The following is a 24,521-nucleotide window of genomic DNA, read 5'->3' as shown; positions in this document are numbered from 1 at the left end:
CAGCAGAGAAGACTATTTTAAATCATCCTATTTTAAGTTATGGAGATTCTGCCAGCACTGGAGACCTTTTGTAGTACTTTTAAAACTTCAAGGCTCTCAGAACTAAAAGTGGCACCACGACTTCCACATCTCTTGTATCTATAAAAACTCCCTTATTCCCAATTTCCAAAGACACTCCTCAGGGAAGAGGGGGACCCTGAAACAGCGACACGAGCACTGCAATGACACCACACCTCTGTGCAAGTGAGGAACCACAGCCCTGGCCAGTGCTGCCTCCCTCACCCCCAGAGGTTTCCTTTATCTGATGATTTTCACACGCATTTTGAGCAGCCAGAAAGACTTACTAGAGGATCCAAGTGTCTCCTGCAAGGCAACAAACACCTCATTCCCTCACCTCGTACCTGAGACCACCAAGGTGCAGTGCTAAAGGCACAACCCAGGAGCAGTCAGAAGAAAATGGACTTTTTATTCGGTTCCTCCTGTGCTGGTATAGGTTTGTGGGACCTCTTCAGCAAGTCAAAAGACCTTTTGTGTTTCCCAGCTGACAGTGCCATTGCTGTGCCCATCTGTCCCTTGCTCATGCTCACGGTGACCACAGTCCTGTGTTACCTCTTCCCTTGGGTCCTGCTCACTCCCACCTCCTTCAGCGGGTGGTTCTGTGAGAAGGATGTGCAACACCAGATGCATCATCAGCCCTGTGCTCAGACTACAGTAGGGCAATTATCCTTTGGGCTATTTTAGTCCTTTTTTTGCAGACTTTGCGCAACTCAAGAGCAACACTTTTGCCAGGAGACAGAATCGAGATTTCGGTGTTAAAAAATAAAAAAACCAACAACAAACCAGACAAAATCAGTGGATTTACCAAGAAGAAATTCTACAAGTTCACTGAAGCCAACCTCCCTGCTCAGGGTTCCAGAATACTGTCCACACTGATTTTAAGGCAAATTGAGACTGTCATTTTTTCCCCCGCTTTTTCTTTTTTTTTCATATTTTCCACGATCAAGGGGAAAGAAGAGAAAGACACACAGTCAAACAGACAGGCAAACATCTCATCAAAGGAACTCCTACAAGCAGATGCAGAGTAGGAAACATCCAGCAACCCTGCTGGCTCCAACCCACAGGCTGGACCCAAGTGGTGGTTGATTTTCATTAACTAACTTTTCTTCCCGTGAACTTCCTCTGAGGGTGTTTGTTTATAAACAAAGGAGGGAATATTATTGCTGGAGATGAGACAGTTTGGGCGGGGGTGAAGGAGTTTAGGGCCACAAGCCTGGAGAGCAGAGTTCAGAAGTGTTTGTTGCCGGAAACACAAAGGGCTCACTGTAAAACTGGTACGTGGCCTAATTCCACAGTCTAGAGGGATTACGATATAGGTGTATGCAGAAAACACTTCAAAAAGCAAAAACAGCCCCACATTGTACCAATGTTTCCCACTGCATCACCATAACCGCTACACACCCAAAAGAAACCACCGACAGCGGTGAGGGTGGTTGGAGGTTGTTCTCTGTAACAGCCACTTCTCAGCTCGTTCATTTTCCCCATTGCAGGCACTTGGTCTCTGCCCCAAATTCTACACATTCACAGGTCTGGAGCAGCCCCTCCCCCATCCCGTTTTCCTCTCCAAAGGAGTTACTCCAGGTTTACTTTGGTGTGTTCCAGAGCAGAATCTGGCTTGTGTTGCTCGCCCTTCACTCTGCCAAGTACGTTTCAAAGCCGTGTGCAGAAAGCATTTAGTTGACATTTGCTTTTTCTCCCAGTACTCCTTTTCTCCCTGAACATCTCCATTCAGGAGCTACAGCACGGGAGGCTTCCAATTCTTGTCTATTTTACGCTGAAAATAATTCCCATTAAATTATCACTGGTGAAAGGAGCTGTTTTGACCTCAGAGAGCCTGCTCTGTTTATGCACAAGACAGATGACATGTAAGGCAGTAGTAATGCAAGCTCCAGATTTCAGCTTTACACCTCAGACTTTACAAGCACAGATGCTGCTGAATTCAGAACAAGCTCACACGGGTTGTATGATGTACAGCCTCCCTGATGATGCTCACGACAGAAACACCAGTTGTGTAGCCATGAGGGTGCACACTAAATGGTGATCCCATCCCAAAACCTCTGGGGCACCAACATGCCTCGTGAAAAACCCCTTCTGCAACCTTTCACCTGGTCCTTATTTAACTGTGGGGTAAGTTAGTTGCTTTTGTCCTTAACTTAATAACCTGAGATACCGAGAGACAAATTTCCAGCATCTCCTAGGCAGATAAGCAGTTACAGCTCACATGGGTTACAAGCTGTTCCAGCAAGTCAATACATTAATCAATGTGCAGATATATAAAAAATATGAAAGTATTCCAATTTAAATGAGAGTACTCTGAAGTAAGGGGCTCTGCTGATATTTGCTTTTCTCTCCCATTATGGGCTGTTCCACCTGAGAAATAAAATAATCTGTGCTGATTCAAACATCACCAGCGAGTCTGGGTCAGAGATATTAACTCCAGACCACCTGGTTTTCTGCCATCTCCAAAGAGCTCATAGCACAAATGCCAACTGTGACAAGAGGCAAACTCCACCACCACCATTGGCTCAGTATAGCAACTACCCTGTAAGAGCCATCCACAGCTACAAGGAAATGTCCTACAGGAATTAGGGCATGTGAGTTAACACTGAGAACAACCTTGACTGAGGAATAACCAGCATCATCCCTAAAAATTAAAATAAAAGAAAAAAAAAAGAAAGGCTGCTGCTTGACTTTATTTCTGGCTTTGTCACCAGCACACCATCACATCGTGGAGAAATCAGAGCATCCCTCCGTTCCTCAGTTTCCCTGATTTTAAGGGCAATGTCTCTCATGTCTGAGAAACTTATCACCACCATCAGCAGGATGTTTTGTGGCAGTTATCAGGATTACAAAACCACAATCCTGCTGCAATGATAAAGGAGAATAACAGCACTAGGATACATTAGTAGAGGAGGAAAAAAACTCCATTCAAAACTGGTAACAGTGAAGGCCTTTTCTTTCCAATTTCTTTCCCTGTCTTAAATAAAACAAACAAAATAATGGTGATAAGATCTGTTTCCTCAATCCAATGGATGATCTTTGTGAATATGCTTCCAACACTAACAGCAGAGAACAGACAAGGAAGAAAACGAAGGAGGAAAGGAGCCTGCAGCTGATGCTCGGTGTCGGGAACGGGGCTGCTCTTCTCCCAATTCCATGACGACAGAAGACTCCTGGGAGTCAGATGAGGGAGGGGAAGATGGGTCAGGAGAGAGAAATCCATATGGGAAAGTGATTTAAAGCAAACAGAGAGACAATAAATTAGATAAAGAAAAGGAGGAAAAACACAGCAGAGGGGAGGAAGGAGGGGAGATAAAAGAGCCCTGAGCATCACCCAAAAGGAAGACTCGAGCAAAGCCTACCAGGCCCCGGGAGGTGATCAGCACAGAACACAGTGGTTTTCTTCTCTAACACAGCAACTCTTTTGCTTTCATGAGCTGGTATCATATCTCTCAGCTGCTGCTTCACCAGGCCAGTTCCAGATGCTTCTCAGTTTCACTTCCCCCTCCGCTCCCTCTCCGTGAGAACAACCGCCCGCTCCTTGTTTGTGCACAGCGAGGATGGATATTAAACAGAACAATATCAATAATTCCCGGAAAATATGCATGAGCATATGCCTGGCTGAGCACACAAACACACAGCCTGCTTACCCTCTGCTCCAAAAACCAGTTGGCTGAAGCCACCAACCTGTTGCCACCCTTGGTCTTCACGGAGGGGGCACCGCGCGGTGAGAACGCGGGGAGCGCGGGGTCACCCCCGGCACATGCGTGGTGGGGAGGAGGAAAACAGCAACTGTGAGGAGCAGGAAGGAGGGAAAGCAGGGGAATCAAGGACACCAGATAGCAGGGAAAGAACTGAGGCTGTGATGGTGATAAGAGAGGGTGGAGGGATTGGACGGGAAAGTCACACACTTACATCACCCCGCGGAAGAGAAAACCAAAGAGGGGGTTTGGAACATGCAGAATTTTAATACTAGGAATAAAGGAAAAAAAAAAAAAGGAGAAAAAAGGAAGAAAAAAGCAACAGAAAGGTTAAAAGAGACAGAAGCCAATTTGGGATTTGGAGTACAGCAAAACCAAATAAACACGTCCCCTTCCCTGGGCCAATTTCTCTGCTGTTGGACTTCACGGTTTATCTTCTCTTGTATCTTAAGCAAGAAAGGATGGCAAAATAAAGGATACTGAAGCAAGGATCATAGAAGGGTCCAGGTTGTAGAGGAGGGATATGGAAGACTCTCTGAAATCAGAGCCTAAGCCAGACTCAGCCAAGTTCAATGGTATTTTCCATGATCTAGACCAGGTTTAGGATCATATCCATGCTGCCTGTGTAACCACAAACCCAGCCCCATTCTCACCAAGGAACAATTGACTTGAATTTATATTCATTCAGTTTTAATTATACTACATGCTGTACCCTCCCTTGGTGCTCCCAACCTTATGGATGTTTAACAGTCCTCAAATTATTCTGATCCCTGCAAAAAAGGACAGCAGAAAGCCAAATTCTGGGATAAGATACTCACTCCTCTTCTCTTATTAACTTGCCTTTTTGAGTTCTGCTCTGCTCCTGTGCAGAGTAAGAGTACTTTGACTTCATGGATGGCTTTGGGGAGAGTAAACTTTATAATAGGCACTAACATCAAATCAAAGCAGTTTACAAGATGTGCCACTTGTGTCAGAATATGTGGGGAAATAAACAAGCTGCTCCTCCTTGATCATTGGACTTTAAATGCTCTATTGATCTGGGAAGAAAATCAAAGGTGCTTTGGAAATGGTGTGTGTATGTGCATGCATGCTCGCAGCAGAGAAAATGAAGAGAAATGTAGGGACACACAGAAAATAGCAAAACAATCAAGTATTTCTTCTCCACAGAAATATGAAATAAAACTAAGGCTCATATCCAGATCTCACGTGGGGAAATGGGCACAGAGCAAAGGACGAGTGAGGGCAGGAGGAAGGTACACCTTCATTTTTAGAAGCCACATTTTTTGGAAAACAAACAAAAAAGACAGCACAGCCAGTTGTTGTGTGCCCAGAACAATGCATAAAGAAAATGCCCAGAACTTAGGGAACAGAAAAGTCCAATATATTTTGAATATATGAAAGGTTAATATATACTGACCGTGTAAACACAGTACTAGATGAAAAATTTGGTAGCGTTGAGACAGGAGGGTAAATAAAGAAAAAGATTATATCAGACTTGCTGATGTAGTTGAGAGAAAAACATAGGGGGTTTTGATCAAACAAGACTTTTCTGATAGCTTTTCTAAATTATCTGGAATATAAAACTCGAAGAAGTAAAAATGTGACAAAGTGAAGGCGTTCGTTCCTGCTACAGCAGGATGGAGGAACTGCCACACAGGGTAAGACCAGAGAAGGGTGGGAAATGTTTGATCAAATATTTTTCTCAGGAAAAAGGGAAATTAATCAAAACAGACTATCTGTGGGAAAGGATCAGTTTTGGCAAATATTCCAACTTAAAATTTCAATAGAAGTTTCGTAACTGTCAAAACACCTGATTCTTTTTTAACTCTCTGAAAATAAGAAAGCTGATACCTTTTACCAGCAGATGTTTTTCTTTCTCATACTTAACAGTTTTCTAAACCAATGTTTTGGATTTTAGGTACTTAAGATGTTGTCAATCTGTCCTTCTCTTTTCCTGTCTTACATTATAGTGGTGACTCTCAGTCTTAGCTAAAGATCTTTGGTTTATAGTAGAGCACTGGGAAATTTTCTGTGGCCTGTGCTATATCAGAACCTACTAAGTGGATATTCTGTGAATGTTTGGACTAATTATCTGCTGTTATATCCCTGACACTGCAGGGGACTGAATTTGGCAACCCAGGTGGTCCTTTCTCTGCTTCTGCTCCTGTAATTTCTGTCAGAGAAAAGAAAAGAGGAGCTGAACAAGCAATGGATAAAATTAGAAGCAAAACTATTACAGAGGAACATTTCAGCTGACCCCAGTCATGGAAGGGTTTATTTTTGTTTTTTTCAATATGTCTTTTTGAAAAAAGCAACTATATTTTGGCTGTTCTTTTCTGGTTCAGGCCAGCATGAAAATCCAAGGTGAAAACACTCAGTCAATCCTATGATCTTCAGAGCACCTAAATCCCATTTAGGTCCTGTGATATTTTTCATGGAGTGGTTTGTCTTGGAAGGGATCTTTAAAAGTTATCTCATTTTACCCCCTGCTACAGCCTTGGGACCCCCTTGGCCACCTACAACCCCCTCCTGGCACCACGAGGGGAGGTGATGTGGGGACCTGAAGAGCAGCTCCAACCCAATCCCAGGATGCTCCAATCCCCACCTGGGCCTGCCTTGGAGATGTTTTAGCGTGCAAAGGCTCTCCAAGGGCTTCCTCTCACCCTCAGCACCGAGGCCTGCCCGCCTCAGCTCTGCTCTTCTCCAGACATCCCCACAAATCCCTGAGGAGAGCCCTGCTCCTGCTCTCTCTCCAAACACCATCCTCTCCGCCTGCTTTCTGCCTCACGCGAGTTTTTCTGACTGAAACAGGCTGGCTTGAAATAAATCAGGCTGAAGTGAAGCCTGGAGAGGCAAACTCAGCCCAGGACACATCTCCACGCCTATGGGAGACAGCCAAACATCATTTAGGAATCTAAATTTACCATTCTTCACACACACAGAGTCAAATTTCCCTCATCCTTTTATTGCCATTTAATTAATTAGAGCAGCTTACACGTAAGTGCTTTAAGGGGAAAAAAACCCCACCAACCTTCTTTTAACTGTGCTATTCTGACTCTGGTGTGTAGCTGGTCAAAGGAATTAGACTAGTTAAAATTGGAAATCTTATGGAAAGAAAAATGCTTTTCCTTTCCAGTTTCTGATTCTTGTCCCAGCTTCCACAGGCTGAAGGAAACGTGCTGTTCAAATGCAAATATTTAGTAAATGACGAAGCTATGAGGTATTTTTTCAGTGACCTATGAGTCAAGCCTTATCCAGATCCTATAGTCATGAAGTGGATAATCATTTGAACCCATCCACAGGGAAGCCAATCCCACACAGCTACCTTGCACCCTTCAGCAATGGTGTGTTGGAGGTTCTGTGACCATCATGCCCATCCCCTGGGACCTGGCACATGCCAGCCCCAGTTAAACAACAGAACTGCAAGTTTTGTGTTTAGTGCCCTTCACTCTAGTACTTCATTACACACCAAGACAAGAATGTTCATGCCAGTAAAAGACACCAGGCTGATGAAGATGAGAAAACGCTGCATTATCTATCTGCTCACTATTGAATACCAGCAAAACTCAGAGTAAACTCTCTATTGAGAACACCCTCAAGTTCCAGCACAGCCACCACAAGGATCAGCTCCACGGATAGGACCCAGCTCACTGATTCTGCCTGAGGTGCATTAAACCAATATCAGACCCCAAAACTTCAGAAGGGAACCAAACTGACCCCCAAAAGTAAACATATATCCTTAAACCCTGTGCAGGGACCAGCCCCAAGCAGTGCCAACTACATATCTCTGTAATTGCCCAGTAATTGGACCCGGACACAGATGTTTCTCAGTCTCTTACATGCAAAAGCAGTGGCTTTAAAGTGAGCTCCACCGTGCTGATTTTGGCATTTCTTTCCCTTTGGATTCTGCTGCAGTTTAATGTTCATCAAGGACTGAAGTTGGGAAAACACAGGCACTCCCTTACATATGAAGCTTTATTAAGTTGGGATCATGCTCCCTGTTGGCAGGCTGAGGAATAGAGAGACGGAGGAGAATGAAACCGAGAACGAAAAAAAAAACCCAAACCAAAACACAAATAACTTTCACTCTTCAGAGCAGGCACGCCTTCTTACTCCAGCTCCCGCTGCCGATCATTCATCCCGCTCCTCTCAGCTCCCAGCCAGTAAAGAGTCAACATCTCACTCCTGTGAAAACATGAGCCACCCCACTCCAGAGCCACACACCAGAAAACACCCTGACAGGGACTCAGGAGGATCCTGTTTCTCAGGATGGGGTTTCATTTCCGCAAGTAGAACTGAAATACCTTTGATTACACCAGAAGCAAGGTCAAGGGAGCTTTGAAGCGTCTTATTTTGCTCGGTGTGTGTATCACCTGAGCACAGCCCGACCTTAACTCCTTCCTCCACAGCCGGAGGTGCTTTCAAAGGCTCCGCGGGGGGAAAGCGCTCAGACTCTCATGATTAATACCATGTGCACACGTGTGTGTTTACAGGAGGGATGTGCTGTGCTGTGTGGTAGGTTCGCACATCCAAGGGCTGTTTGTCCAAGAGCTGTGTGGCCCGGGGGGAGGGAAGGTGGGGACGCAGGAGCCGGGAGCTGCCTCCTCCTGCGGGAGCCGCTCCGACACAGCCCAGCCCAGCCCGGCTCCAAAAACCGAGCCGTGGGTCAGGCTTCCACTTTCCCAACTGCTTTCCCCGACAAATGCCAGAGCAGATATCAGCGGAGTCACACAGGGCAGCAATAACATCACTGCCAAACAGCGTGAAAATTGGCAGAGCCCGGCACCAGGGCTGCCTATCATCAGAGACAGGGCATGGCCCGGCACAATGACGAACCCACTTAACAGCGCTGTAAAATTACCCATTTATGAAAACAAATTGAATACTGCAGCAGAGGGTGACGTAAGGAGAGTTGGCTCCAGACAGAAACTCCTGTAGCCTGGATTAGCAGAAGAACTCCGCTATGTCAGGGCTCGGGAGCAGGAGCCGAGAACAACTTGGGTCCTACGCGAGATTTTTAACAGACACAACAGGTTTCCCCTAGAGGCACACGTGGGGCTCCTTTAGGACTTGCAGGGATTACTTATAAGCCAGCAAGGAGGGTTGGAAGGGGAGTAAGACAGCACGGGCAGAATGTGGGGGGCAGAAAGTAGATGAAGGTACAAGGGCAACTCTGAAAAAGAGTTGTCTTCCCATCAATCCCGCCCTCTCCCTCAGATCTGTACAGACACACAGTCTCCCACTTTGCAACTGGGATGAAAGTTGGGGAGAAACTCACTCCTGGCACTGCCAGCAAATGTGCCCCAGTCCCTTCCCCCACACACACCCAGGTGGGGTCTTGATTTCGGTGGGGTCCTACAGATGCAGCTTCAACAGCAGAACCGAGCTGCTCAGTCTGTCACATCCCAAAACAGTGAAAATGTGAAAGCCAAGAGTTTTGGCAGCCAGAACCCTTGATTTCCTCATTGAGGGAAGCGTAATCTCTCCCTAAGCTTGCTGCAGGTCTGGGAGGCTGTGGTGTGTGGAGGATACTCCGAGTGAGTTCCTCTTGGACCTCTTCCAGGTGTTTACACACAGAGCCAAACCTGGCTCCTCTTCAAGAGTGAGTGAGAGGGGGGCAGGGGGAGCTTAAAAATAAAATAAAAATCACCAAGTCCTCCCGAGCTGAGCTGGAAGCTCCACAATGCAAAACTGGGGCATTTCTCTTCATTTTTCAGAGAGGAATGTTATTTCCATGCATAAAATGGGTCAAGTGTTTTATACAGGCAACAACCCAAACTCCCCCATCCAATTAAAGTATTTTACTACAAATAATCTTTGTGTGTGTTTGTTTAGGTTCCCTGTTGTGTGAATTAGACATACTTGCACCAAAGACAGACGTGGGGTCTTAGGTGTCGGATTAAACACTTTAAAAAATGCACTGACCGTGTTCTGCTACTGATGAGATCTGTGTAAACCCAAATTCTGCCTTTCCTAACTTGAAAGGGAAGCACTTTGAGCCCTGGGGTTTAAGTTAGGAGTGGGAACCAGAAGAGCGGAGCACGAGAAAGCCAGGGGAAATAAAGCAAGTAATAACCTATTTCACCTATGAAATTACTCCTCTAAAGGCACACGGGACCAGCCCATGCCCGGCACCTCCTGCCCACCCCGGCAGCCCCACACACAACGCGTCTCCCCTCCCAGAACAGCCGGGACTGCGGAAAGTTAAGGAACAGCACTGCTGAGTTCGTCTCAGTTTTTGTTTTCCTTAGGACAAAGCAACTTTCTAGCGAGACAGGAGCCGCGCCGGTCAGGAATGGGGCAACGGAGCCGGGGATGTGGCAGGAGGGAGGGTGGCAGGGGACAAGGCGAGCGGGGCTGGCGGCACCGCCGGCACAGGCACCGCTGCCTCCCGCTAGGAAGTCACTCCAGTTAAAGGGAAAGGGGAAATCCTCCCTGTCTCTTTAAGGCATCCCTAGGACATGGAAACTTTGTACTTTCAGGGAATCTCCTTGCCAAAAGAACTGTAAAACATGTCTTCCCCCACCCCGCTCACCCCCCCATAGCCGTTTCTCTTTCTGGCTTGTTTTCCTTTTTTTTTTTTTTTTCTAAGGGCATTTCCATTTTCTATGACTTCCTTCAGAGCAAAGATGGATGTGGCGACATTTATAAGGGTTTGTAACCCTCCGAAAAGTATCCGATTTCACGACAACTTTGCTGCACTTTATCACTAAAGCGGGGAAAGGGCGGGAGGTGGCGGGAGGGGAGGGAGGGGGAGAGGGAGCGAGCGCGGCGAGAGGGACCCAAATTCAGGATGGGCTCATAAAATTTAAATAAGAAAAGTGCAATATTCCTCGTTATTGTCCAGCTCAGACAGCTCTGACTGGTAGCTGCTTTGAGTACTAAATGATTTTATAGGGCTATTTGACCTCAGAATCATTGATGTTACACTTGCCATTTCTAAGGGGAGACAAAAATACTCAACACATCCTCTAGCTGCAGTGTGAGTCCCAGCCCTAGCTGAGTGTCGAGGGGTTGGGAACTTTATAAACTCATTTGATTCATTTGAGGTTTCACAATAGCCAAAAGTTCCTTTATAGCTTTTTGGAAACCACATGCTAGCGTTGCATCTAAAGGGCTACGAGTGAAGTACACTAAAAAGCTAATAAAACTAAGGAAATCGTAGAGGGACCTTAGATATGCATTTCTTTGCAGCCACACACCAGACACATACACTTCTTTTCATACATACAAACAAGCTACTTTCAAACGCTCTACTTACAGTTTTCCAACCTGAAAATTAGATAAAAAACCCACCGGGCGAGCTGGCTCTTCTATCTGCATCTCAATCCGCGCACACAGAAAGACAGAAACCACCCAGGGGCACTGCCATTTCCCTATGCAAAAGTTTACATAACTTTTCTTTCCCTGCGAGCACACACTTTTTTTTTCCCAGCCGGTTCGCGGAGAGCTCCGGGATCTCCCCCCCGATCGCAAGGGTTGGTGAAGGCAGCCGGGCGTGTTTGCACATGCACTGCCCTCCGTTGTGTCTGAGCTGCGGGGCACACGCGGTGCACACACACCAACACACACCACACACACACACCCGGCACACACGCACGCCTTCCCCTGGCTGCTCCGCCGGCTCCCGGAGCAGGAGAGCAGGGATGCTGCTGCTGCAGCCACGGGCACGACCCAACTACCTACCTGCAATGACAGCCGGAGATCTCTGTCCTCCTTCGGCTTTCAGCCACACTTGCAAAGTGAAGGCATCTCGGGGCAGCTCAATATCTGCCTTCAGCCGCAGCTGATCACCTTGGCCACTGAAATAGAGCGCCCTGCTCGGGGTAAGGGACTCCTCTTCGTCCTTTACCTCCCGCTGTTGCCTCCTGCGGGGGACATGCCCAGGCTCCAGCCCAGCAGTGGAGCGCCTTCCTCGGGCTAACCTGGTGGCACAGGTGCCCGGGGCAGTGTGGAGGAGCTGGCGGCTGTGCCTGGTGTCCCTTCGTGCCCTGCGGGAGCGCTCGTCCATCCCACATTCGGGTCCACTGGCTAGGGCTGTACAGAGAAGCGCAAGAGGCAGCAGCAAACTCCAGAGCTGCATTTCCAATCTTCCCCCCCCTTCTCCCCTGCAAATCCTCCCGATCTGCCAGCTTTGGGCTCCTCCTTGCCTTGACTTTCTTCTCTTGTTCACCCTTCTTGGTATTTGCTCTTTTTATAACCCTTCTCAGTTGCTTTTTCTTTTCTTTTTTTCTTTTTCTTTCTTTCTTTTTCCTGCTTATAGATTTTTTTGCTCCTTAAAACAAATAAAAATCAAATAAATCAAAACTCCTTCTTGGTTGAAATGTATTTCTCTGTTCTTCCTCCTCTATCTGTCTTCTTCTCCTCTATTCCTCCACAGCTGGAATTCCTCTCTCTCTTCTTTTCTCTGCTGGATTTTCTTCCCTTTATTTTTTTCTTCTTAAAAAAAACACACACACACACTCACACACACACAAAACAAAACAAAAAACCAAAACAACCCCCCCAGCTTTCTCCAAGACTCAGACCCACTGATTTCCCTCCCCCCAAAAGATGCTCTAATCTATTTATTTTTTTGGCCTCCTTTATAACATAAGCCACAACCCCCTCCTTCCCCCCAACCTCCCCCCCTCCCTTCTTCTCCACAAAATGAAAGAAAAGAGAAAAAGCCCCTCAGAAGATGAGTAAACAAGAATATGCTAATCTACTCTAGGGTGCTCCACCTTCCCAATTGAATGATTCCCATTAAAACTGCAGGGATCATGACTAATCAATCAGCTTGAAGGAGCAGATAGCTCCAGAGGTTCAAACACTTTTGCTGTTTTGTTTTTCCCCTCTTCTTTGCCTCTCTTCTTCTTTCCCCCCTGTCACTTTACCCCCTTCTAATTTATTTTCTGGAGAAGACAATCAAGATGAATGGATCAATGTGACAAAAATCCTGCACCCCCCTTTTTGCAATCTCCCCAGCTTTCTTTCTCAGTCCAGTCCAAAACACACATTCCTATTTTTTTTTTTCTTGGCAAAAGAGAAAGCTATTTCTCCTCTCAGACTCCCCGTTGCACTTTGCTGGTAAACCTTATGCTCCTCTGCAGCACATAAAGAGTCTTGAAACTTGAGTCTCAGATATTTTTTTTTTTTAATTGCTTGCTTTCTTTCTTTCTCCCTTTTCCACTCTCTCTCTCTCCCTCTCTTTTTCTAATTCTTTCTTTTCCTCTTATTATTTTCCCAAAGTTATGCAATCAGCCAGGCTCCCCCTTTTGTGGTCCCCCTCAGTGCAGTTGTGTGCAGCTAATCCAAATGTTGCATCAAAGGTCCCCATCGAATCATCAGGAGCTAAAAGGAGAGAAGCTTTTTGAAGAGCATTTGCCTTCCAGAAGCTGTAGCAACAGAGTAGGATTTGGCTTTTGAGTGCTCCAAAGACTCCTGTTTGGTTTTTTTTGGAAATAATAATAATAAAAAAAATCAATGAATATTTTATTGGTGGATTGAGTCAAAAAAATCCTCTCTTAATATTGCTAATTTTTCAGCCTAAGGAATTCAGCTCCCCTGGTTTCCTTGGCTTAGTTGTAGCCACAGGTAAGCTTCTGGCTGCTTGCTGGTTTGGAGATCTCTGTTTCTGAGCTGGGACGTTTCTTTTTTTCTCCTTTTTTTTTTTTTTAATTTTTTTTTTCACTCTCGAAAGATCTCAAAAGCTCCCCCTGATGGCAACAAAAAGGATTTTTCGAAGTACTTAATCAGTGGAAATGACTTAGCAGGAGCGCACGCCGAGTCCTCAGGCCACTGTTCCCCTCCTCAGAAATCCAGGAGAACCAAGTTTAATCACACCAAATTCGGTCACAAACCCAATCATTCAAATCACCCTCCTCTTCCCCCTCTAAACAGATGATTGTCACATCTTTCTTTCCTATGAACTTTTAACAACAAACACGCACAAGAGTTTTCCTGGGACTGTCATCTTTCTGCTTCTGCAGATTCCCTTATTAGCACCAGCTTTTCTGACTATTTACACTCAAAACATAGATTATAACATTAATGAAAAGCCATTTTTTCCAATGAGAACGAGTCGCTGAATGCTCACAAGGCCTCTGGGAGATGTTATTTTAAGTTTCTTACTAATTTGTGAACACTCAACAGTGCAAGTTTGACATTTTCAGAGATGTTGAGTAAATCCATAAAGTCCTACCAGAAGTCAGCAAGAAGCAGAGCTGAGCAGCCCCTCTCTGTTCTTACAGCCCTTCCCTCCACCACCAGCTCTGCTCAGAAGAAAGGCAAAATACTGGCAACATCTACAAAGTTTTTAATAGAAGACCTCAAAGCAGTTAAGCCTCACAGCAACCAAGAGGAAATCTTTAACTAGGAAATAAATGATACCACGGAATAAACTCCTATCTGTGTCCTGAGGAGCTTGAAGGGACACAAAAAAGACACTTCTGTGTCCGTGCCTGCTCAGCAAGAAACAATTTAAGGTCAGAGCTGAAGTGCTGCACTTGATTATTCTAATTTAACACAGAGAGGAGAGTGAAAATCCACCGAAAAATTTCAAAAATTTAAAGTGAACCCATTCAACTTCAGCAAGAGCTAAAAGGAGAAGTCCTGTTGCTTTCTGCACTTGACAACTCCTCTGAAGTCCCCCAGAACTTTGCCCACGTAGAGTCTGGAAGAGCAGACTTAATAAATAATTCTGGTTCCAGTTTTTGCACTGAAATTCTGCAAAATCACAGTGGTTTTTTGGACATTGTGATCTGGCTGAAATCACCAAAGAAAATGACTGAGACCCTTCAGTTTGGTGGCACTGCACCATTTAATTTTGGACATACTGGACCTCCTATCTCGTACAAAAGAGTTTCACTGTGACCAAAACACAACACCTGCAGCTCCAATATCAAATTCTGGGATATTGTTGCTACAGAGAAAAGCCCAAAGCTCTGCTTTCCGTACTTTGGGAAGGCAGAGGAAAGTATGAAAAGATGGGATTTACCTGTAGCCCACAAATTACACATTCAATCAGTTTTATTCCTAAGACGTGGCGAAAGCATAAAGAAAATGTGACACATAAACTCTCAATGTGATAAAAAGCAGAGAGTAGAAGAAACCTCATTTTAGGAGTAGGGAGTAAATCTTGGATTCTTGAAGTCTGTGGGTCAAGATGGAACTTCCCTGACACCAGATGAAATTCTACCCTGCACAGATGGACATTTATTCCCTGCTTCAGCCAGTACTTAAGTGATGCACTGGCCTTCTGGCAGAGGGGTTCCTACCCAAGGAGAATAATCCTCCTGCTGAACTCCAGTGGAATATTCTCCTAAGGACAAGGAGCATCTAGAGGTATTTTCACAAGGAAAAAAAAAAAAAAAAAGCACCCAACCCCAGCTACACAGAGAGAGACGAGAATGAAAATAGATATTTATGACACTATGCCAAAAAATAGCATTGAGCTAAATGCTGTATGCAGTCATTATAAGGAGGAATACTCAGCAGGAATCTTAGCTAAAGCTGCCAATAACTCCCAGGTTCAAGACCAGAGCTGAGTGAATAAATCATAACAAATAATGGTTTTGTCAAATTTTGACTTTTTTTCCCCTCCTATTTGCAAGCAGACTGTGAAACCTCTCAAATATGTTTGAAATTACATGCCCATTTCTTCCTTGTATTTAGTATTTCTCTGAGGCCAATTAGCACACAATTTGCTGTAATGTACACATTTTCACATTTGTTCTGTGTTAATTGGGCAAGGAAGTCACACTGCATTATTTTTGGCTCCCTTGGGGGTCAGGTTTAATCACTCATGATACAGTAAAATTACTAATTTTACATATGATGGGAGTTTTCACACTTGAAACTCTCCTTGTGGAAAGCAGTGTTGGCTCTTCAAATTACTCACACGAAGGTCAATTAAAAACAATATTTCTTTAAAGTTGAGCTCGAAAGTCTGCCAGTTACAGCTGAATTGAGGCCCTACTATTTTGGGCAAGTATTTGTACATATTTGTCCTTACTGTGCACAACTCCATCAATCATGCATGGTCTTTACCCCTCACCGATATCCCAATCAAGTCTCTCCCAACTTGGCCTGGGTTGGGGATGGCTGGAACACAATCCAACAGCTACTCTGCTCAGAATCAGACAGGGTCCAGACACCAGATTTCAATGCAACGTGTTGGATTCAGGGCATATTTTGTGCAATCAGCAATGGTATGATCGGAATCACGCTGCCTCCACAGAATAGCAAGGAATGAAACCCAAAGAGCTGAGAAGAACTTCAAAGAAAAAGGGATTTTGGGTGGTGAATCCCATGAAGTCCAGCACCTCTGAGGAGACAGAGCCACTTGCTCCGTGTCTGATGGGGATACAGGGGTTGCTTTAGGTGGAACGTGGCAACAGCTCCTCGAGAGCCCAAGGAAACTCAGAAATGTAAATAGCTGAAAAAACCAACAGCCAAGTATGTCAAACATCTTGGAAAAGATTTAACAGAAAACCTGATGTGGACTCAGTGTGAATTCACCAGATTTTTAAATGTTTTCTATATCAGTTTCCTCCTTCTATTTTAAGAAGAGCAATTAAAAGTCTGTGTTGTGCCTTCACTGTCGCACTCCAGGCTGGTAACACTCCTAATTTCAAGGATTTACAACTATTGCCTGCACACCCATCATTCCATACAACAGCACTACCTTGAGTAGGAATCACACCACCAGCACTACATTGCATTTCTTAGTGGATAAAAGACTCTTCTGCTGCTGGTCCCTCAGTTGTCCCATACCTAAAACATGCCCTATGTTAATTTACATCAATAAAACAGTTTCGTGTCAATTTGAAATACACCCTTTAATCCAGAAAAGTTTACTGAACAATTAAGAAGTGCAATAAATGACAATCAAGACTAAACATATAATTGACGACTTTATGAAGGTTTCAGTAATTTTATAAGGTAATTTGCAGTCAGTGGCTGTAAATTCCTATTTAAACCTGGCATGCCACTCTTTTTTGCCCTGCAGAGAGCTGTATTTCCTAACAATACTGATGCCTGTTCGCCTGGAATTCCGTTACTTTATCCTTCAAATTTCCCTCATGAAATATCGTGTTTCCAGAAAAGTTACATATTCTTTGTATTTTTTTCACCACATTATTGAAATACATTCTTGGGGGTGGGGCAACAATCTCTGTCCTACAATGTTGAGGGGAGAGCAGTAAGACACAGAAGGTGATGTAAGAAATGGGGCACATTCTTCAATTAAACCATGGAAATGCTGATTAATTTAGTGGGTCTGTTTTGATTTGGATTGCACTCTGGGTGTTTGGGATGGGCTGTCCAGGTGAAATCCTGGCAGTGAAATCCTGCCTTGGCTGAAATCCTTGCTCAGGCATGAAGAGCAGGACAACCACAGACCTCACCTGTGTGGTGACACCCCAAGGCCACGTCCCTGCGACCCAAGACACAGGAGGATGCACCAGTGGGTCCCATGGAACAACTCTGGGGCCAGGCCCTTCACCTCCCACTTCTCCAGGGCCACATCCCCATGAGGCAGAGCACCAGGCAGGTTCAAAAATCAGCAGACTGATGGGGGCAGCAAAATCACAGCCTAAAGCAAAAGATACCGAGAGGAGGAAGGGCCTCCTGGCTCTCATCCAGCGCCCACGGTACCATGCCCAGCCAGCCCCACACCACTGAGGTGGCCACAGGGCATCCCTGTGTGCTCTTGGCAGGAGTGAGCTCCCAGCACCCTCCCCAGGCCTCCTGGCATTGCCCCTCTATCAAAAGTTCTGCTTGGAGCCACCTGCCCCTCTCACACGGGTTTAAAACCCCAACAAGGACACAAAAACTCTTTGCCTCGTTCCCCCCCTCTCATTATAGGAGCCTAAAATAGTGTCTGTTTTAAAAGTCTATTCACCCAGAGATTTAAGATCCTCGTATAAAACCAGGATGGCGAAACCCAGAACTGCAGGACACTGATTTTATCCCTTCTGCACTGTTTGCCCCATGAGGGATTGCAGAGGGGCCATGAGGAGGATACCAAATGTTGCTCTTGAAAAAAACAGGTAAACCCCAGGGAGTGCATGAGGATACCCCTGATTTTCCATAGTGCAACATGTGTCATGTGGTTCCCAAACCTCAAGTCTCATCCAAAGGTTTTGCACCCTCCAGTATTTCTGGGGTTGGGTCAAATGCTGAGGGAAGAGAACAGGAGCTGGTTGGGAAGGAACAGGAAACAAGACAAGCAGTCAACTGACCGAGAAGGGAAAAGCTCCTGGTGATTTCCACCTCCTGGGGATTTGCAAATGCTGGAGGCTGGTTTATGGCTGCAGGAGGGGGACTGCACAGGGGCACTGCTTTATTCATCCTCGAGCATTGTCAGTGTGTTTTGCTACTCTCTGTAACTTGAGAGACCCACATCCATGCCAGGACCCACAAGCCCACCCTGACACCTGCTGGGGCCACCTCAAATCCATCTCAAGAATGCACAGGAGTATCTCAGGCTCCCACAGCAGTCAAGACCAAACCATGAGGCAGACGCAGGGAGAAAAAAAATTTCACTAAACCAAAGACTCATGAGAAAGTACCAGACACTCAAATAACCCTACAACTGAGGACAAGTAGTCTTGCTTATTCCACAGGGGTCCCCTGCCTTTGTAAACATATGGTACATTAGCAGATGTTCTGCCCATGTATCCATAACACAACCCATAGCACGGCAGTTGCTGTTAATTAGTCACCACCCCACAGCAAGTCTCGGCCCAGAGGTCAAGGACTGGGTGAGCTCTGGAGCCTAAACTATCCTCTCAGACCTACTGATGTTTTCCCCACAAGATAAATAGCTTGCTTGGGGTGTGGAGGGAGGAGGGGGGCTGCCTTGGGAAGGTATATGGGGCCTCTGCTGGCTGGGTACCTGTTAAGAAGATACATGGGAGGTCATCACTCTTCCAGTGCTCTGCTCTGACATCTCTCTAACCATACATCACTTCAAAAACATGAAAGAGAGCGAGGTCAGTATTAGCAGTCCTGGAGAAGGAACACAGGAGAAGTATGCAGGGTGGGCTCTCCAGCCCCCCCCCCCCTTCCCCCATGGTGGGCTCCCTGGGGCAGGGTGGCATCAGCCACTGGAGGAGAGGTGGGGATGGACATGGGGGATCAGCCTGCTGCTCTCTCAGCTCCCCCAAAGCACAATCAGCACACCGTGGTGTTGTGTGAGAAGAGCCACACGAGCTGCTCTGGAAGCCAGAAGGAAAATGTGGTGCTGGGAAAGACAAGGAGGAGGACTCAGACAGACAGATGGAAATACAAGGCTGAGGAATAATCTAGAAAATTCAAATACATCAGGCCATGTTTTGGTATTCACAGGCATCATCTTCAAGAAAGTTTAACATACTCAAGTGTTTTTCCTAAACTAAATTTCTGCTCCAAAGCCAGAACTAACAGGATTAACAAAGGAGACCTGTCGTGTCTTGCTATTGGAGACGATAATCAAGCGAACGACAAACAAATTGATCAAGAGAAAGACACTGTGTGTCATTCTGCAGCAAGGCAGCCAAAGGAGAGAATTCAGAGGAAAAAACTGCTCTGCCTTTGAGAGCTATTCCCAGTGAAATGGGATTTCCCCTTTCTGCTTTCATTTGAATGGCATTTGAAAAACACAGCTGCAGCGTCCCATGAATGCAAGGTGTGGAGCCAAGAGGGGAACCCAGGCCGTCCCCACCCTCAGCAGCACATCTCAACTGAGCAGTTGGTCCTGTCTTCACAACACCAAGTCCTTCACTCAAACACCTCAGCTGCGCTTGGGTCCTTGAGATTCCCTATAAATCAATCCCTGTAAATGTCAGCTCCTGCCCGGAGCCAGCATGGGAGGCTCCATCAGTTCAAACAACTCTCCTGGCGTTGGAACCAAGCTCTGCCAAGCTGTGGATCATACCTGGGGCCTGAAGTTCAGAGCAAGGCAGGATCTGGCATTGCAGAGTGAGGTGATTGCCTGGAAGGTGTAGCCAGTCTTTGCAGTCATGTGCTTTGCTCCAGAATTTGAAAAATCTCATAAAGTTATCTGTCATCCCCTTGCACCTGAAGCAACCCCTCCCAAGTCCTCCCTTCATGATCCCAGCCATGCTGTCAAACTTCCCCATCCTCATTCCAGCCTTGCACCCCAACTGCTTCATCTTCCTGTGCCCTCCCAATGCTCTGCCCCCAGAACCCACAGATATTAATTGATTTGTCAAAAAAGCTCAGGCAAGGATGTATTAAATCTGAACATTCCACTCATACCTCCTGGGCTTCTCAGTGAAACTGAGATTCCTCAAATATGGTAAAAAAAACAAAACAAGACAAAACAAAACGGAGGAGGGAAGAACAGAAAAGAGTGGAAATAGAAGTCAGACAGACGAAAAGCAGAAGGGAAAAGAAAACCAACAACAAAACACAAATAAACTGGAGGACAGCCCTCAGTAAAACCTGCAGGTTGGGGTTTTTTTTTTGGCTAAGAATTTGGCATCGGTGGCCTTCTGTGATATGTCACTGAATGAAATAAATACAATATAGCATTATAGGAAACAACTGCCATATGTGAGGGTGGTGGCAGCCTGTGCTTTCCCCGCCACCCCCTATTGCTTTCGTCTGCACTAAAGCTGAGTTTAAACTAGTGAAATCCATCTCTATCTGTCTAAATGTATAAATACACTTCCAGCCAAGACCCACCACTGGCTGTAGTTGTATGGCAACTCTCAGCTGAAATGTCTAAGCAGGGTTTTTGACTTTATCCCCAGCTCATTGTTAATGCATTTAACAGGATTTTCCAAAACCTCCCTTTGCTCTTTGAGGTGATACCCGGGTCTGCAGTGACACGTCGCAGATCCCTCTGATGCAGCACAGCTCCCCATGGAGTGTCAAACCCTGTTTGCCCACGAGCACAGAGAAAACAGAAAACATCATATGGACAGCTATAAAAGCTGCGGAGAAGCGGATCTGAGAGAGCTCTAACCTTGTTTGTATTGGAGGAGATCTCGTGTATCCCACTTTTAAAGCTGCTTGTTATTGCACGAGCACATCTGTGAGCAGAATTGGACACACTGCACGGGCTGGGCTGCTGAAAAGGCAGCTCAGAGATGCTGCTCAGGCAGGTAATTAAACCCATCAGTACGTGAATGACCTGGTTAAGAATCTCAAGAAAATAGAAAATTCCTCAGGAGGCAAAAAACTGGAATTGAATTATCAAAATTTATCCCGGAGCAAAAAATAGCCTCCTTTCATTCCTTTGCCACCAATGCTTTAAAAAAGGACGAGGAAAATGAAAAGTGCACCAAATAATACATGAAAACATTCTCCCAAACTAAATAGACATAGAAGCACAAAGCCCTGTATATAGTCAATACTATTTTTAGAAAACATTTAAACCTACAGACTTCAAAATTAATTCTCTAAAGTACATTTCTTTCTGTAGTGCAATACAAATCTCATTAAATTCCACAGTTCACAATATTTATACAAGACTGTACCCTTTGTTATTAAATGCTATAGGACCTGCCCAGAAAGGTTAGTGACACTTCCTAGGATACCAAACCCTTTTCAGATCAGTTCATCTCTAAAAAAAGCTTGGACTGATTTTAATTTGATCAGCCTTGAGATGTTGTCAGAATAGTTTACTGAGCAGTTCCTATGAAAAATAGGGAGGCTTTTTATTGACAAATGAAATCAATTTTGTGAGGAGTATTCACAATATCTCAGCCCTTAAAATGTCATGTGCTCCAATTCAGTGCATGCTTTGTGGCAAACAGTGTATTGCCAACTTTTAATAGGAAAAGCTGCCTGTGGAATTTACAGCAATGGCTTCATGGGGAATGCGGGAAACTTTCTCTCTAAAGGTGAGTGGCTCGGTGAGTCCCATTGTACAGCCTGGGACAAACCAACCAAAATCAAGAGCTGTAGAGGTGTGTTGGTGCCTATTTTTCCAACTATGCCAGTGGAAGTGAGGGATTTAAATAGGATTTGACATTTGCACTTGCCATGCAAAGTTTGTACCAGGCTGCAGTGAGAGTGGGTCTCCTCCCCACCTTGGCCACACCTGATAAGGTTATCAGGTTGATCTGATCCCTTTTGATTGCCTCATGTGACAGGATTTGTTGGAGAACATCAAGAGCCTTCACTCCTCAAAACCTCACCTGGAATCCACCTGAGCACAGCAAGGACATGGAGCTGTTGGGGCAAGTCCAGAGGAGGCACCAAGATGATTAAAAGGATGGAGCCTCTCATATGAGGAAAGGCTGAGAGAAGTGGGATTGTTCAGCCTGGAGAAGAGAAGCTTTTGGGTGACCTGATTGTGGCCTTCCTGAAGGGAGCCAACAGGAAAGATGGAGAGAGACTATTTCCAAGGAGTGACAGGACAAGGGGAAATGGCTTCACACTGAGAGTAAGTTTAGATTAGATATTAGGGAAAAAAATCCTTCCCTGTGAGGGTGGGGAGGCCCTGGCACAGGTTGCCCAGAGAAGCTGTGGCTGCCCCATCCCTGCAAGTGTCCAAGGCCAGGTTGGACAGGGCTTGGAGCAACCTGGGATACTGAAAGGTGTCCCTGACCATGTCAGGGAGATAGGAATGAGATGTCTTTGAGCTCCCTTCCAACCCAGGCCATTCCATGATTCAGAGGGACCAGCAGACAAAAACATGTGCTGACATTTATGATACAACTTCAAGCCTCCATCCTTCTATGTCTGGAATCTTTTGCCAACACTAAATTCACCAAGACTGCCATCAGAGAAATGCAATTGAAAAATGAGAACGATTAGCAGGCTCAAGATCCAGTACTTTAAACCACATCCTATATTGGGGGTTTGTTTCCTCATTCCACCAACTTACTTCTGCTAAGGTTGATTGTAACAACAGCATGAAATTAAGAGAGGGAGGGGGGGAAGAAAAAAAAAAAAAAAAGAAGAAAAAGCACTCTGTCTGTTTAGATTGGGCCACATTGTGAATTTAGGTTTCATTTTTCTCTTAATTTTCTGCAAAGATTGGCCTTAAGAAGAAACACATTTCTGGAATTGGGAACCTACAGCATGGTACAGCTTTCAAGACACTATGCCAAAGTGTCTCTTTAATTATTTTTTAGATGAATTTTCCTTGTTCTGAGCTAATGGGTAACAGACCATGTCACAAAAATATTCCACATCCCTATTTATTCAGCAGAGGAGAGCTTTTTCAAAGAGTTTTTAAGGGGTTTAAAAACTGCAGGCAGGGAGTCCTTGGAACCAATGCCAACAGGCTGTAGGCATCTACTTCAGGTTCACAGGAGCCCCATTCAGCCCAGGACTTCTCATTTCAGCTGCAATTTAAGATTAAACTCAGGATGCTTGTGAGGCAACAAACCTGTTTGCTTTCCTGTTCCCTCACCACACTGTTCCCAGAGTAAAACCCTAAGAGAGCTCCCAGAAACTACAGGTACAGCTTCAACAGCCCTTTAAAATGTACAAAATAAACCTGCTTGAGTGATTAAGATTTTTGATGTTTAAGATCACTGAATGAATGCATGAAAGTTAACAGATACCCCTGAGTCATTGTTAGCCAGAAAAGCCCTAAGAAGCCCTGGAGCAAGCCATTTTTGGCTATAAAAGATGCCAAGGTCCATGGCAGGAGGGACTGTGGGAAGCCCCTGCAGGATCAGCCTCATCCTTCAGGAACACTGCCAGAGCAACATGTTGGCTTGGGGCACCTCAGGCAAGAGGGATGCCCAAAACTGGTGTGAGATGTTGATGCTGGAGAGAGAGGGAGGGTGGGATCCTCTTTCCAGAGGAAATACAGCTTCCCTCTAACATAAACCCTTCCCAAAAGGGCTGCTGAAGCCAGCCTGCTTTTTGTTCTCAGTAATCACTTTACCAATATTTCAAAGGCATTATGTAACTGAAACAGTGTAAAGTTATTGCTACCGACATTGTCAATAAATCATTAACATTTCTTAACAGGAACAGCACAACTGTTCATGTCATGGCTGTCTCATTCACTTTCAAATCAAAGCTTTCAAATTAAATATTCATTTAATATTAAAATATTAATGCAGTCCCACTGTTTCTGTAATATTAATTTCTTATGGCATTTCCAGGCAAATGCATATATTATAAACTTCATCTCCCACAGGAGGTCCCTCAGCCTTCCCTTTCCTTCTTTCAGCATTATCCTGATCCTGGGCCAGGAAGGGACTTTGAGAGAAGGAGGGCTGCCCAGTGAGGGGAAGCAAGGTGGATAATTTAACTTAAAGTGTACCCCACTCCTCCCCTCCCGCACAACCTCCCCACCCTCAGATCAGGATATCGAAGGCTGCCATTATATCTCCCGCCTACAGAATGACTCATTCATACATTCAGCGATTCCTGCTGGAAAAACAGCGAATGCCTCTGTCACCAGAGCCCATTACAGAAATTAAACTTTGCAAATCATCAGGGAGGGGCGAGATTTGAAGCCTTCCAAGGTGCACTGCTGGTCTCTCTGGTCTCAGCGAGAGCGGAATTGATTTGACAATAAGCTTTTACAGCCCTAATGTCTACGGTAGGCAGCACGCACATTCCGGGTGGGAAGCAGGTCAGAGGAATACAGGACTGCTCTCCTGGATATTTTCTTCCCTCTTACTTTTTTTTTTCCCAGTGGTTCATTTCAGGCAAAAAGGCACTGAATGGAAATCCACAGTGGCATTTCCACGGCTGGGGCACAGCTCGACACCAAGGCTCGCACGGAGAGCACCCCTGGCTCCTGCTGGCATGTCCCTGCATCCCTGGAGGCAGAGAGCCAGGAGGGAACCTGTGACA

At 45.4% G+C, this 24,521-nt stretch overlaps 1 protein-coding gene across 1 annotated transcript in view; it reads right to left on the bottom strand.

Moving 5' to 3' along the window:
* PAPPA (pappalysin 1) overlaps positions 1-11,841 on the bottom strand; it is a 177,626-nt gene extending 165,785 nt beyond the window's left edge. Inside the window, exon 1 of the mRNA XM_050319756.1 lies at positions 11,445-11,841. Within this exon, the coding sequence (XP_050175713.1) occupies positions 11,445-11,841 (397 nt within the window). The remainder of the gene's footprint in view (positions 1-11,444) is intronic.
* Between the last annotated feature and the right edge of the window lie 12,680 nt (positions 11,842-24,521).

This window comes from Myiozetetes cayanensis, unplaced genomic scaffold, assembly GCF_022539395.1.
Source record: "Myiozetetes cayanensis isolate MyiCay16 unplaced genomic scaffold, myiCay2020 scf23, whole genome shotgun sequence".
In the NCBI taxonomy this organism is placed as follows: Eukaryota; Metazoa; Chordata; class Aves; order Passeriformes; family Tyrannidae; genus Myiozetetes; species Myiozetetes cayanensis.
This window is presented reverse-complemented; position numbering and strand designations above follow the sequence as displayed.